Source organism: Pseudopodoces humilis, chromosome 3 (genome assembly GCF_049639895.1).
Source record: "Pseudopodoces humilis isolate 2021_Gansu_Grassland_sample_001 chromosome 3, ASM4963989v1, whole genome shotgun sequence".
Classification (NCBI taxonomy): Eukaryota; Metazoa; Chordata; class Aves; order Passeriformes; family Paridae; genus Pseudopodoces; species Pseudopodoces humilis.
Genome location: NC_142202.1, coordinates 54898631 through 54914553, shown reverse-complemented (window position 1 = coordinate 54914553; position 15923 = coordinate 54898631). Strand labels below are relative to the sequence as shown.

The following is a 15923-nucleotide window of genomic DNA, read 5'->3' as shown; positions in this document are numbered from 1 at the left end:
TTTGGAAACAATTGTTTCATATAATTTTTTAAATAGGCGTTTTCCTGTGTAGAGGGTAAAAATGGCCTGTTACTTTTTGCTCTATCTTTTAGCCATTGTTTCTAATGAAACTTTTCTTAATTTAGTGGAAAATGGGGAATTCAGAAAGCCAGTACAGTCTTCAGGGATCAAAAAATCATGCTGCTACTACAGCTGGTGCCAAGCAGAAGCCTTGCTCTCTGAAAATTCGGAGCATTCATGCTAAAGATGAAAAGTCTTGCTCTGTGCATGGATGGGGACATACCAGCAGCGGCTCAAACTACAAATCAAGGTCCCTTGCCAGAAGCTGCCTTTCACACTTCAAGAGTAGTCAGCCTTATTCCTCTAGACTTGGTGACACTGTGATGAAGGTCTCCAAGAGCAGTGTCCATGCCAAACACAGGACAAATGCCTCAGGGGACTACTGCCAAGGGAATAACGCGATGTTTTTGCCGGAGAATGGTTTCCACTATATTGGTCTCCAAGCTGGAAGTAATCATGCTGCCTCTCGAGAATGCAATGGCCACATTTTAAATTGCTATGGAAAGAATGAGGATCTTGCATCAACCTCCCCATCAGAGGCCAGGAGGAGCCCGAAAGTTCTCATTAAAACTCTGGGGAAGCTGGACGGTTGCTTGAGGGTCGAGTTCCACAACAGCAACAACAGCAAGGTAGCAACCGAGGAGTCCAGTGGGCCAGTGCAGCTGCTGAGGTATTCCCCTGCCTTGGAATCTAAGCCAAATAACCTGCTTGATGTCAGGAGGAACTCCAGTGCAGACTGTTCTTCAAGCCATCGTCTGTCACCTACCGATTCAAGGCTCCGGTCTAGTAAAGGAAGCTCCCTCAGCTCTGAGTCTTCGTGGTATGACTCTCTCTGGGGAAATGCTGGGGATATCAATGAGCTGGATGGTTCGTATTTGACCAGGAGCACTCCAGATACAAGCATTCATGCCAGTTTCCCAGCGAGCGACAACAAGAAGTCCTTCAACCAAAGTTCATCTCTTTCCTCACTCCGAGATCTCTATAAGGATACAAATTTGGAAAGCACTCCTCCACCTGGGGTCAGGCTGTCTGATGAGTATATTGACACTCCTGGTAGCCTAAGCAACCGCGTCTCATTTGCCTCAGACATTGATGTTCCCTCCAGGGTAGAGCAGGGAAGTCCTGCACATTACACCTCCTACACCCTCCCGTGCAGAAAGTCTAAGCCCCTCGGTGAGGATGCATCCAAGAAGGACACATTAAAGAACCGAATGCGACGCATCAGTGACTGGACGGGAAGTCTGTCGAGGAAGAAAAGGAAGCTGCAGGTATGTACAAACCAGCCTAAGTGTGTGAAAGCTGGTTTTTATATTCCTCTTATAAGCATAGTGATTGCATGATATTTGGATTTTTTGCAGGCTAATTACTTGCTTATCTCATTTAGTAATTTGTGAAATTTTGAGAAGTATTGCATCCCTGTCTGAAATGTCAGCAGCAAAAAAAGATACACATTATTTTGTGTAAATTTTCTTTCCCTATTTTCCTATTTTTTCACCTTCTAAGTTAACTCCAATCTTTGCAGACTAATAGCTCTGTAAATCTGCTTTTGAAATTGTTGCATTACTTAAAAAGTGACTTGGGATTAAAACCTTTTTATTTCAAATATGAAAAATACAAGCTCTCTCTCTATATATGCTATGAATTAGCATCCATTATCTGAAGAGTGTGGAAGGAGCAGTGGAAGGAGGACGTAACTATCTTTGCAGATGTTCCCTGTCTGTTTTACTGGCTTCACCACTCACTTTTTGCTTGTTGGTCCATTTCTAGCAAGGCAAGCAGCTGTATTGACCAGAGGTGCTGGTTCTGCCTCCACCTCCTCTGAAGGCATTACATAGAGCAACCTCTTCCTTCCTAAGTGTCAGCTTATTTCACCAGATGGAAAAACTTGAGTTTCCATCTGGCTCACTGGGAGATGGTAGTGTGAAGAAGAATATGGGAGGGGAGAGCAAGAGGGAGGGAAAGGATGTTTCTTTAGAAGAATTTAAGGCTAATCCCATTAATAGGAATTTAGGATGCCTGTGGTCAGGAATGAAATTCTCATCTCTAGCTGCAGGCCCCAGAATTGGCTCTTTAAATACCAGACTGTGCCTGGTCTCTGTGTGTGAGTTTGCAAGCCGCAATGAGACTGTTTTTGGATTTGGTTTGGATCTTTGGTTTTTTTCCTTCCATTTTTTTTAAAAAAATTTTTCAACCCTGGATCTTCCCTGATGTTTCTCATACAGGAACAGTCACAGTCACTGTGCTTTCCAAAATGAAGGCTGCTCCCTTTCAGCAGCATTGATGTGCTGGCCACTTCAGAAGTTAGCAGTGAGCGAAGGACACACAGCCACTCCTGCAATGTAGGCAGCAGCTAAGCTGTGCTTTATGTGGCACACAGAGCAAATTCTGTCTCCTGTGCTGGAAGTTCAGACAGGTCATGTGCTTAACCGTGGGCATCTGTCATTGCAATGTAAAACTCTGACAGACCCTTAGGCTCAGAAATGAACTCAGCGTAAGGTTTGCTGGTGTGCATCCCAGCTGGGCACTACAGAGCTGGGAAATGAAAATGAAAGCTGTTTATTTGGATCACCTCTTTTGTGAGATGGTGCACATGTACTTTATCAGATGCTGTCTTTCACCTTCTTACTCAGCTGTGAAAGAGAGGGCAAAAAAACCTGGAATCACTGAAGAGCCTCAGTGCTGTGATCCAGGACTCTTCACTGATTTCAACATCTGTAGCTGTTCTGGATTTTACTGCCAGGCTTTACATATGATTTCTGCATCCCAGACCTTTAGTATGTATTACTTAGTTATGACATTTTCAGAATGGCATTTGTGGTGCGCAATTCATAGCTGTTTTGAATTCACTGTGCAATGAACTGACTTCAGACACGGCAAGGAAATTTGGCTGGCAAGATTGCATCAAGCTTGAATCAGATTCTGGTAGAAGGAAAACAGCCCTAGCTCCGAAAATGGTGGTTTCTTAGAAAAAGGCATAGGAAATGGTTAGTCACTGATTTTAATCAGACAAGCATCCAGCGACAGGAAGGGTAAGAGGGAGGTAGTGAATGCTTTGTAGTCTGCAGTTCCTTGTGTGGCTTTATTGGTTCTTTTCCATCTTTCACACTTTGAGTAACCTGCTGTCTCTTCCGCGGGTTGCTGGGCTGTAGTTTGGTAATGCTTATACTCTTAACAGGTCCTTTAGCTTAAAAAGACAGAAGTGTCGTGCATGGTTCTGGTCTGCCACGTGGCTGGTCCCTGTTTGTGCAGCTTCATCTCGCTGATGGCAGCACCTGTGCTTTGCTCTGAACAACGCGTCCCTTCCTTCCTACATTAGTAATGACTGGCTGTGAGTCACTTGGGCTGAACGTAGGTGAAAACTGGAATATTTCCCTGTAAGTGAAGTGCTGGTGGTGGCTGGGTAGTCCCTCGCACTGCCCCAGTGGAAACAAACCAGCCAAGCCCCCTGCTTCATGGGAGCACAGGCCTAGGAGGCACAGGCTTGGAATATTGAGGCCAGAACTTTGACACTAGAAAGGGAGTAGAGTTTAATCCCCTTTGTGAGCAAATTGTAGCTTAAACACAGGTAGGATTTTCTCCATCTTGAAGGCTCTTTTCAGACCATCTTATTCAATGCTTGCTAATAGGCAGAGTAAATGTAGTCCCAGACAGTTTGTTCTGGTGTCAGTATTGCCTGCTACATTAGTTATTCTTTCCTATTTTTTAATTTGTTATGATTTATTTAAAGGGAGAAGTGGTTCCTTTTCTTGGCCTGCATTTGTGGGGCTATACAGACTCTCCTTGGTCTCCTGTGTTAAGATTGGAAATATATTTCCTTTTCATTCTGGCACCCTTCCTCCTCATCTGTTTTAAATCATCCACAAACAGATTTTCATATGGGATATTCCTGAGGAATCCTTGGTTATGCCCTGTCCAGTTACTTGGATGTTCCCTTATGTCTGATTTGATCTGATGTATCCTGGAATTGAGTTCGTCTTTCTAATAATGGTCTTGCATCAAGACTTGCAATCATCTTTTCCAAGACCTAGTTTTCCTTGCATGAGGGTGTCCTAAAGCATTCCCTCAATGCATCACTGGTACTGTACTGAAGCACGCATCTTCTTTTACTTTAATCTTTGCTGAAACAGCATTGGGGTGATGCTGTGTCCCAATTCAATGTGTGTGATCTGAAAGGTGTGTGTGACCTATGTGAGACCTGTGGACAGAATTTAGACAGACTTGCTGCACAGACAGATACAGCTAAAGATGGTGGTGTAAACTTTGTGCAGCTCTTTAATATGGAGAATATTAGCAAATTCTGTGTAAGATGAAAATCTATCCACCAGAAACAGCTACTGAAGAAAGGTTCTTGAATTAAGTAAAATAGCCTCACTTCAAGAATCATATCTGAAATTTTATGACTTTATATGCCAGAGCCCTGATGTGGGCCATAAGGAGAATTCAAAAGAAAAGTACATTGAGTCAACCTCTTTATTTGACTTGAAAACTGGTATTAGATTCTCCTTTTTGAATGGTCCTAATGAATGTAACAGGCTGAGTTTTTTCCTGTGCTGTTCTTTACAGCTAATTATTACATGCGTCACCTTGTCTAATTGGTATCTTAACCACTTTATCTTTTGCCTTATCTTTAGCTATTCCAGAGTATATCTCAAACATTGAGAGATGTCCTTGAATGCAGCTGAGCAGAAGCAGTGGTAGTTTTCTATCATCACTAGATTCAACAGAGCGAAAACCAGCAGAAAGTTGCCGGGCAGGGAAACCACCTGGAGCAGCAACTTAGATTAAACCTTTTCTGTAGCAGCAGATACTGCTACAATGACAGCTTCCTCAAGAACTAGCAGAGACTGCCAGACTCTGCCAATTCAGTTCTTTAAGAAAAGAAAAATACAAGTTATGGTGTCTTGGCAAAGTGTATATATTCACTTTGGATTCTTTATCCATTTTCTCTGCTCTGGTACTTCCTCATTCCTATCCTTTCTGAGTGTGAGGAGAAAACATAGGATTTGGTTAGTGGCTGGTCACTGACATTGCATCCCATCCTTTTCCTTAATGTTTGTTTTTCTAGTGGTGGGTTTTCACAACAGATCCCTTTTATGTATTTTCTTTGTGTTGTGTCTCTTACCAGTGCTTCAGGACTGAAAGGAATGCATATTCTTAATAAGCTGTATACTAATATTTTCCAGGGGATGCTAGCGTGGAGAATAGTCAAACAATTAAAATGCTGGATTTTGACACACAAGTACAGTAAACAAGGGTGGAAAAAGCTTTCAGTTTTCCCCTGAAATGCAGATCACCAGCACAGTTGTATGATCCATGTTCTATAGTCACTTTGTGGCATAAAGGCATCACATGAAAGGTTATATCCTGGTTTGCCACCACATGTGCTGAGCTTCCTCCTTTTACCATATAAAAACCAGCTAAACTGTTGATGTTTAGGGAGTTACTCTTGGACAACACTGATTAACATTCTGCAACAAGATTTGAGGAAGGTGCTCCTTTACCAGGAGAACTGGATCACCAGACAATGATCTGAAAAGCCAAACTTGAAGTTCGATGTACTATAAGGGAATGTGGGTTCCAGTTCAAGCTGGCTTTTGTGAGGCCACAGGCAACAGTGTCCTGCAGCTGGAAAAGTTGTTTGTCTGGCATCACCTGGGAGGGTGTACAGTCCCAGTCTCGCCCACACCCTGGAGCTCCTGATGCTATCAAAATGCAGCACAGCTTTTCCACTGCAGTTTTGAAGACCATCAAGTAAGAAGCAAAGAAACAAAAAAGTAGTTGTTTTCAAAGCTGCTGGGGAGAACAGCTCACAGGAGACCAATGTTTATTTACTTTGTTCTTAGTACAGTAGTCTGTGAGAAAATAAATGCTTTTAGAGAGGCAGTCTAAACTTGAAAGTATAATGGCTTTATTATTACCGAGGGTAATAGCTTCACTTCTCAAATAATTTATTGCAATCTCTTCCTTTTTTCTTCCCTTGCACTTTTACTGCAAAAGGCAACGTATCTTTTGTGGTTTATGTTCTTAAATTTTGGTTGTTTTTAAATAGCATTGGCAACACTTGAGTTCGGAAGACAATAAATGGCTTCTTAGGATGGACGGTGTGGTTCTCAACAGTGAAGTTAGTCCAAGGAGCTCTGTTTTGGGTAGTAGGAAAATCCCTGTCCATCCCTGGAGCCTGGAAGAGTTTGGACCAGACAGCATATTACTTGGAAAGGCTTAAGAGAGAAAAAGTCCAATCTGCCAACAAAGTCCCACGTTGACAAGCAGTGGCAAGAAATGGGCCTACTCTAGCATCCATATCAAAGGCTAAGTTGAAGTCATACCATCAGGTCTGATTATTTCAAGTAAAATTGGCCAGCCCTCTCAATCCAAAGGATGAAGTTGTGCAATTAGGAGAAAGGCCTGTCAGTGCTTGATGGGATGACCAAACTCTCAGGGTGTTCCCAGCAACTCAGAAAATACGCAGCTCTGCAGTCTGGAGACTGGATTTAAGCCAGTCAGCAAGCGTGTCTTTCTTTTTTAAAATCACATATTGTTTTAGATTAGATTTTAGTCAATTGATCAATTCTAACAAGCTTACATTATTCTCAACTTTTGACCTTTTTTTTTTTTTTTGTTGGTTAAGCACCATTATTTCCACAAATAGAAAGTGGAGGTTAAAATCAGGTTTGTTGTGCTGAGGCTAAACCTAGCCACCTTGCACCAATGTGACAGCACAGAAGTATCAAAACCCCTGTAATAATAAATAAACCTGTTGTGACCTTGTTCCTGCTTGTATTCAGACAGATGCAAGCCATGGTGCCTGTGTTTCAGATGGGGGATGTAGCTGTCTCCTGCAGTACCTCAGGTTTCAGACAGTAGTTTCTACTGAAATTTGAGATTGCTCAAAGGTGCAGGAATTACCAAAGTGCTCAGATTAGTGGATAGGGTTTAATGGGGTTCTGCTGAAAAAACTGAATGGTAGCAGCAGTGGTGTCAGTGGCTGAGGCAAAGGCTATGATGTAATGGTGAAAACATGAAGGAACTGGAAGTGGCTATACATGAAACAAATTTAATTGACAAATGAAGTGTGTCTTTTGATCATAGCTCTGGTGACTGATTGCAAATAAATTTCTTTCATGCACAGGAGCCAAAGTGTAAAGATGGGAGTGAATACTTCGACAGCAGAATGGACAACTTCACTACGGACACACTGACGCCATCACAGCTCTCCACTTTACTGTGGTCTCCTGGCTCCAGCCATGCCCTGTCCCAGAGAAGTGAGTCCACCAATGCTGTAAGCAGTGATGCCTTGAGGCAGAACATTTATGAGAACTTCATGCGAGAGCTGGAGATGAGCAGGATGAACTTGGAGAATACGGAGACCTCGTCAGAAACAGAAGACTCCAGTGGCGAGTCCCTTAGCTCCTTGGAGCAGCTGGATTTGTTGTATGAGAAAGAGCAAGGAGTGGTGCGCAAGGCAGGGTGGCTGTTCTTCAAACCCTTGGTGACCCTGCAGAAGGAGAAGAAGCTGGAGCTGGTCACACGACGGAAGTGGAAGCAGTACTGGGTCACACTCAAAGGTAAAACCACCACGTTGATCCCTCACCTTGGCAGAAGCAGTTCTTTTTGTTGTGTCTCAGCAGCATTTCATGCATGCTGGCTTCTGTTAGCAGGTTTAGGGGGATCAGAAAATCACACCTAACTTTACAAAGTCTACCCACCACCTAAAGTGGAGCATGTGCCTAAGCAGCCCGCTGAACTGAGGTGCTGCTCAATGTCTTTGGGATTGTATCTGCAGCCTTCTGTTTCATACCATAGTGGGAATTGTTTTGTCTGACTTCTTTCTTTGTGTGTTCACATCAGACTGGGGACTCAGAAGATGCTTTTGGATGTTTGGAGGTCAAAGACCAAATTGAACCAAAAGGGTCGGGAGAAATCGCTGGTGCCCAATTCCTTGTTGCAGACACACAGTTCCTTAGGCTCTGCTATGAAATTTACTGGAAGATGGGCTAGTTTATTGTAAAAATGTTTAGTTCATTTCTAGCACTTCAGTTGGCAATAGAACAAGGAAGTGAACTCCCAGTGCCAGAGCATTTACACAAGTGTGCGTGGATCAGACCAGAGGAAACTGAAGCAGCAGCAGGGAAAGCCCTGTGGTGCCCAGGGCACCTCCCAGGACTTGAGGTCTCCTTCCTTTCCCTGGGTGGTCTTTCATCTTCCCAGCTCCCAGCAATACCAACCCCTTCTGGCTTTTGGCATGCCCAGCATCCTATCTCCTGCAGCTGCTCCTGTTGTGAAAACAGCCCCTTGGGAGGGGAATCCACTCAAGGGAGCTGCTGCAGGTGTGATTGCTGTGCTCCATTGATGGCTCAGAGGGTGCTGCGAGAGGTGTACAGGTGTCAGGAAGTGTGAGAAGGAAAATAATATCTACTGTGGGGAGGATGGGAAATTTAATGGGTGAGTTAATAGGCCTTTTTTTAGTTTTGAATTGCATCCAAAGGATTTGCCTTTCAGTAAATATAATACTAAGTTAATGAGAAAGGAAATGATCAAGCTTAATAATTTCCTATCATATCTGGGACTAGAGAAAATAACAACTTTCCCACAGGTTGCCCTTTTTAAAATTGTGCATGGGTGTAGACCTGAAGAAAAATGAACAGCAAACATCAAGTGCTGGTAATGTTGTGCTTGATAGTGCTGATTGAAAAGAAGCAAACTTGCTAGAACGAGGCAATTCTGCCCAATAATTCAGAGACTTGTTATCAAGGGATCAAAATGTAGGCAGGCTTAACAGTTTAAATCACTTGCCCTGATCATCAGATAGCATGATTCACACTTACAAGCAGTGTATATAAAGGGAAAAACAGTACCTGAATTCCACCCTCTTATGGTGTGTGTTTGTGTTATGGAGAATGAATATAGTTTGATCTGCCTCTTCTAAAATTCAGTTTCTAAACAATTCTATCAAAACTCTAAGCTGAAATATGTTATGTACTAGTAGTTTGTGTATTTCTGGGATAATGAAGCTCTGGCAAGCAATTTAGGCGCTTCATGTTCATTTTTTTTGGCTATAAAATTGGCTTATTGGTGACCTTGAACAAATTGCATCCCTTCTTCCTACCTGACTTTCCACAGCTACAAAAAAAGGAACAATAAAATCCTTTGTAAAAAGCTTTATTAACTTCCAACATTAGAAGTGTTAGATACAATGCTTTTTACTTCAGTGGTTGATATGGCTATATGGCTGCATTCATGGTACAGAGTCTCTTCTACTTTGCTAGCTGTTTTAAATATACATTCCTCATTTCCTTGATCTCTTACCTTTATTGTCCTGTGGAGACTTCTGATTCCAAAATAAACTTGCCTGTGTGGATATCAAGGCATACTTCTGTTTTCATAATATGTTGTATCAAGATCAAGGTGCTTGCTTTGGTTCTCTTTATACCAGGTTTTGAATAAATCTGTATTTAATTTATTCTTGAAGTTTAAACAGCCAAGATATTTTAAAGCATGACTTGAAATAGCCACATATGTAAATGGAGAACAGCATGTTTATTTGCACTCTGTTGAGGTGTGCTTACTTATAAATATTGCAGAAGCCATATAACCATCTGGTTACCTGCCAGACTTTAAAGTATACATGTCCTGAGGCCTCTGCTCCATTTTCAGAGCCACCAAGACCTGAGCCTGAATAGTAACTGTGTACCAGGAGGAACTCTCTTTTCCATCCATCCTGTCCAATTAGTTTCCTTTAAGGAGGGAAATTGCTTCCCCATTACTTTCCCCCTTCAGCTCAAGTTTTAATTGAAATACTTGGACAATAATCAGTCCCAGTGGGTGTGACAGAGCTTATGAAACCAGCTGCTGCTTCAAGGGATCACTGGACTTGATGCAAAGATATACCTGGGATGCCAAACACCCAAGCATATATGCATGCCCTTCAAAAATGTTTATTTATGTATATATAAACTCTTGGGATAAATTGTGACTTATCTTCAGTTAGAGCAAATGGGGGAAATATGGGACTATGGAAATATTTTAAAATAAATCTTAAAAACTTAAAACTTCTTCACTTTCCTAAAATGCAGAAGTGGAAGTGGTTGTATGTTGCTGCTGCTGCTGAATACAAGAGAAGACTTGGTCTTGTCAGTTTAGTTTGTTCTGTTATGTTCAAATGACATTTCTGATATGCAGAGTGTTATAAACCATGCCCTTTTTTCCAACTGCAGAGATCTCCAAGAGTTTCAGTGGCATAAAGAAGAGAAAGTGAGGGCTGCCCAAGGGAAAAGACAGTACCAACTCTATAGGATTTGTTCTTGCCCAAAATACTCTGCCAGTCACTGGACATTTACAGGAAAAGGTGCATTCATGTAGTATAGAGGTATTTCTACGTATTAGATTCCTCACTCTAAAAAACTTTTCAGTCAACAGATGATTTGATCAGAAATCTCTGATACGTGTTTCCCTTTGTAATGACATTTTAGAAGTGCAGTTCAGTCCATGATCCCTGGAATAGGCAAATTGGTTCAGAGGGCAGTGGGTTGTAACATGAGGCAGGAAGGAAAGGCTGTCAGGGATGGAGGGGACAGGCCCTTCTTGAGCCAGCTTCACTGCCAAAGGCAACATGGCACTGTACTCATACTGCTGTGGGCTAGGATCAAGTGTCCTCTGCTGGGATCAAGTCTCTTCCACTATCCTCCAGAAATAATTCTACTTGTTATACTTGGGATTGTCATCATCAAGGATGAAGTTTGTTTTCTGGATGCAAGCTTCATACCTTAGATATTACACTATTTACAAGACTGAACATGCTCAAACTCAGCCCCTTTAAACTGTTTTAAATTACTCAGAATTGTCAAAGTCTCCAATTTTCAGCTAGATTCAAGGCAATCTGGTTTAAATTTGAGAAGTTTATTCACTAAACATGTTGTATGAAGACAATAGATTCTGCAAATCTTTTCAACAAATACAAAGATTTCTTAAGTGGCTGTTATGAGAGAGTTGGTTCAATTTAATAAAGAAAGACAAAAGCCGATTTAACTAAGCAGGAGTTAATCTCTTCTACATGCCTTAACATTTTAGTAGGCTGAGTTTATTGATAGAATATTGTGGGTTGGAAGGCACCTTTAGTCCAGCTCCCCTGCCACTGGCAGGGACATCTTACACTACAGCAGATTGCTCAAACCCCATCCTACCCTAACTCTTGGATACTTTCAGACTGAGGTCCTGATTTATTTATTAAGTCCATAGATGTTGTTGTGTCTATATTAGATGTCTGTTTCAACTTTTCATTGGCAAATTCATCATTAACTTTGCCTGTTAAATTTTTTGCCTAATGTTGTTTTTCTGTGTAGAAGATCTTCCTTTTTCATCTGTTTCGGAACAGGGACAGAACTGATGATCCCTGTCTCTGAAGGGTGTCTTAATTCACAAAAAAATTATATAATGTTGGGAGATGCATAACTCACTTTCTCCTCATTTTTTTTTGTCCCTCTCAACTGCAAAAGGTTGTACTCTACTGTTTTATGAGACCTATGGAAGGAACTCAATGGAGCAGAGCAGTTTGCCTCGATATGCCCTGTTTGCAGAAGACAGTATAGTTCAGTCTGTTCCAGAACATCCCAAGAAAGAAAATGTGTTCTGTCTCAGCAATTCTTTTGGAGATGTCTACCTATTTCAGGTAACAGGATGCATGCATAACTTGGTGGTTGTTTCCATTTGAGGATGTGTTTGTGAGTCTACACGTGTATCTATATGATTGTAGGTACACTCACACACATTTGTGTTCGTGCCTTTGACTTAAAAATAACAGTACAACTGCACTGTTGTGTTACACTATTATAATATTAAATGTGTTATGTGACTTCAGGTATTTCACCAGTTGGCTCAGTCAATTATGGTTCAGAAACTAAAAGGACAAGGATCACATATCTGCAAGAAACTCTGGGTACCTGATTGATCACAAGCTTCTAAAAAATCAACTTTCATCAATTTTTTTCACATCTATTACCATTCCACCCTTACAGAATGGTGTGCTCAACCCTGAATCTCCTGGCCACAGAGTGTTTGCTTGATCAAGATACTCAAGAAGGAGATTCAAAAGTAATCAGAATACCTTGGCTGCTCAAGTGCGCCACTGGAAATGTTAATAAGGAACAGTATTGTGTGGAACTGCCTGTATAGAAACATGTTGATTCATAGGCACACTTGTACATATCTCCAGAGATACTTTGTGCAGATTGCATTTTCTTTACCTCAATGTTATCTCTCCACTAACTTGGCTCTTTTTAAGTAAGCCAGTACCCCCCTTCAGAATCTCACATAGAAAATCTTCTCTGCTGTTGCACCAGTGAAGGTTTGTCTTAGATATCTGGTAGGGTTTACCTTAATTATCTGGAGGGATGAAAGATGCAAGTCACATCTTTCCCACAGCTTATGTGGCTCTTGTGCTCCTGGGGCTTTTAGACCTTGCAGGTTTAAGAAGCAGAAGCTGAAGGTTGGAGACAAGACATGATGGAGTGCAGGAAAATCTCACACTTCTTTTATTTACTCAGTTCTAAAGAAAACCTTATTTCACTTGGTTAAGATAAAGTGCCAAAGAGGACAGTGAACCCATCATGCACTTCATGCCCTAGAGCTGTTGATTTTATTTTATTTTTTCTCTTATCTGCTCATAACGTTGCGCCATTGATTGGTTTCACAGGCAACAAGTCAGACAGATCTGGAAAACTGGGTTACTGCCATACATTCAGCCTGTGCTTCCCTCTTTGCAAAGAAGCTTGGGAAAGAAGACACTGTCAGGCTGCTGAAGAATCAGACCAAGAGTCTCTTCCAGAAGATTGACATGGATGGCAAAATGAAAAAGATGGCAGAGTTGCAGCTCTCAATTGTTAGTGATCCAAAAAACAGAAAGGCCATAGAAAATCAGGTACTGGAAACAATTTCTTTTATGAGAGCATATTTATCATTACTTCTTGCTTTGGTTTCTATTTGTGCTTTCTAGGCCTGAGAGTAATTGTCTTGGGCATAGCTGGCACAGTGGCTGTAATTATTGCCAGGTTTCTACAGCAATCCAGAGCAGAGCAGGAGGCAGGCTTCTCAAAGCTGCACGTCAGACTGTTCTGTTTCATGATCACAAAGCTATTTCTTGTCTCTTCTGTGAAAATGTAATTAATTTTCACTGTTTTATGTTAATGATATCTGGCTGTTACATCGCATACCACAGATTATACAGTATGTCCTGCAAATGACTTATTGTATATTTTATATATATATATAATTATATATAATTATATGATATATGATACATGATATATTATATTATATGTTATATATTATATTTATATATAATAATTGTGATATTGTATTGCAGAAGACATTGAAGAGTAGGTACTCAGCAATACTGTTCTGACTGTCCTTAAGGCAGCTCATGAAGAATACTTAGTCCTTCCTCCAACTTTATTTGTGTAGCAGCAGTTGAAACCATGTGCTTCCAGTGGAAACTGAGCCATGACTAATGATCACCTGATTGTCTGTGTGCTGGTGAACAGACATAAAGCCTTGCTCTTGGTTCTAGCATGTGGACCAGGAATCACTTCAGGGATAACTTACGGAAGTACATCTTACAGTGTTGATGTCTTGCCCATGCCCCCAGTTTTGCAGTAGTAACAGGCAAAAGATGCTTTAATTATTTAGACGTGCTTAGTGTTCAATGACCTCGCTACCCATGGCCTCTTGTGCACTAAACTTGTCTATAGTTCGGCCTTAATAAGTCTGTGGACTGAGGCTGCTCTATCTTTACTTTTATTAGGCCATTTACAGAAGACTTCTGATAATTTGAACTGATTGACTGGTCTTTGAGAGCCCATCCCTACCTGTCTTTCCAGTCAGAGTAACTATTCCTCTGTCAATACTTCATGCTGCGTATTATGGCCCCTTGAGTAGCAAATGAAGTTAATTTCCTTTGGACCAATATAGCATAATTACTTTTCTTTGGTTAGCGAAATACTTGCAGTTTCAGGGATTTGAGGCTTATAATATTTAAAATTCTTACTCCACTGGCTTGGACTTGATGAAGAGCAGACTGACTAGTACTGACTTCACTGCCAAGCTCTTGTGGCACACTTGACTCTGAAGCTATATGAGTTCAAATAACATGCAGGTTTGTGTAGGGATTTGCAGTGCAGATGTTCCTAAGCCCTTTGAGAGCTCAGATGTTCATAATTTATTTCCAGGTCACTTTTTTTCATGGTCCAGAGCTGAGTGAGGTGAATGGAGGAGGAAAAATGTTAAGCATCCTTTTATTGCAGTAGGCTTTGAGACCTAGAAGAATATACAGATTTCTATAGATGTCTAGTGCTTGTAACATGTGATGCACTGAGGAAAAATCCTGATGTATATTAACTTAATTTATCCCTCCCTCATCAGATATTCCTGTTAGTAGTTGATTTAGAGTCAACTGAAGAGTATTAATGATCCATCTTAATATCTGTTAATTAGATGTTCTGTCCTTGAAGAACTGTCATTGTTTTCCAGCTCTGGAATAAGTTGGCTTCATTCTGTAGAACAGAAATCCATCTCTAAGGTTGCAGAAGATTTATTCCTGTTAATTTTCTGTCTATGTGTCTCTCAGAACATTGAATGGGGGCAGACCATTGGCACAAAGAATGACATGGATCATTGCGAACATCCAGTAGTTGGCAAAGAATAAATTTATAGCATGAATTTTCTCCATTCTTGATCACTTTGATCTCTTTAAAATCTCTCCTTAAAGTTGCCTAAGGTTTGCCAGCAGTCACTTCAGAGAAAAGTCAATAGATAACTCAGTTGCCTAATCTTCTAATTCATTGTCTCAGACTGGCTTTTGCAAAGAAAAAAGAAAATCTTAATGTAATTAGTAGCTGAGGATTCTTAGTATAGTTAGTAGGCTAATGATTTTGAGCAAACATTATTCCTGAGGGAATAGTTAGCATATATGTAGCTGTAGTTGTTTTGTAACTGTGGTTGTTTACTTGTCTTTTGCCTATTTTGGGAAACTAGAGAATATAAATTCTGGTTTTGGCTTTGTGTAAATTTGATAGTGTTTCAATCATGTGGCAGATATTGTTCCTCCATGCTGAAGTACGTAGTGTTGCCAATACTGTATTTCTTAGGCATGCCATGCATCCTGTGCTGGAAATCTTCACTGGTGATTTATTTTGGGAATCCAGCAGAAGCAGTGTGATTGACTTCAGAAGGACTGTAGTGGTTTTTTATGTAGAAAGAACTTCTTTTAACTGGGAATTTTCTTGGAAACTCTGATTTCTATAGCCTTTCTCCTTTTCCTTCCGCTTCCTCAGAAAAGCAACCACCAAATGTCAACTTGCTCTTCTCTTTCACTTCTGTATTGACTTAAAACCAATACTTCTCTGCTGAAGAATTAATAATTCTCAGGGCTTTAAAAGCAGACAAAACCTTTTTTTGTTTCTCAATTACCACCACCTGAAAGGCTGTTGTACTAAGGAAAGCTGCACTTGTAAACTTGCTATAGGTATTTTGATATACTTACATGCTTCTTTTTGGTGTCCAGCAAATGGACTAGAGAAGCTCATCTGATGCTATCTGGTAAATTCCGTGAATTTGAAAGGCAATCAATTGATGAAACCAGTGCTAAAGAGAAGTGCAAACAAACAACAACAAAGACAAAGAAAATGTTTTTCTAGAGAAATTGTTGTTTTATTGGTTTGATGCTATTAAACTGTTTGGGAAATGTTTTCAGTCTTGTGGCTTATGTGAGGGATTCTCTCTATCTGGGCTTACTGGTCTAATAATAGTAATAATAATAATAATAATAATAATAATAATAATAATAATAATAATAATAATAGTAGACTCTGTAA

At 40.7% G+C, this 15923-nt stretch overlaps 1 protein-coding gene across 7 annotated transcripts in view; it reads left to right on the top strand.

The window, feature by feature from the left end:
- Positions 1 to 15923, top strand: part of TIAM2 (TIAM Rac1 associated GEF 2) — a 166233-nt gene that overhangs the window by 79220 nt on the left and 71090 nt on the right. For all 7 annotated transcript variants that reach the window (XM_088052690.1, XM_088052691.1, XM_088052689.1 and 4 more), the window contains 4 exons: positions 126 to 1328; positions 7190 to 7625; positions 11553 to 11725; positions 12749 to 12973. In XM_088052690.1, the coding sequence (XP_087908816.1) occupies positions 132 to 1328; positions 7190 to 7625; positions 11553 to 11725; positions 12749 to 12973 (2031 nt within the window). In that variant the 5' untranslated portion in view covers positions 126 to 131. The remainder of the gene's footprint in view (positions 1 to 125; positions 1329 to 7189; positions 7626 to 11552; positions 11726 to 12748; positions 12974 to 15923) is intronic.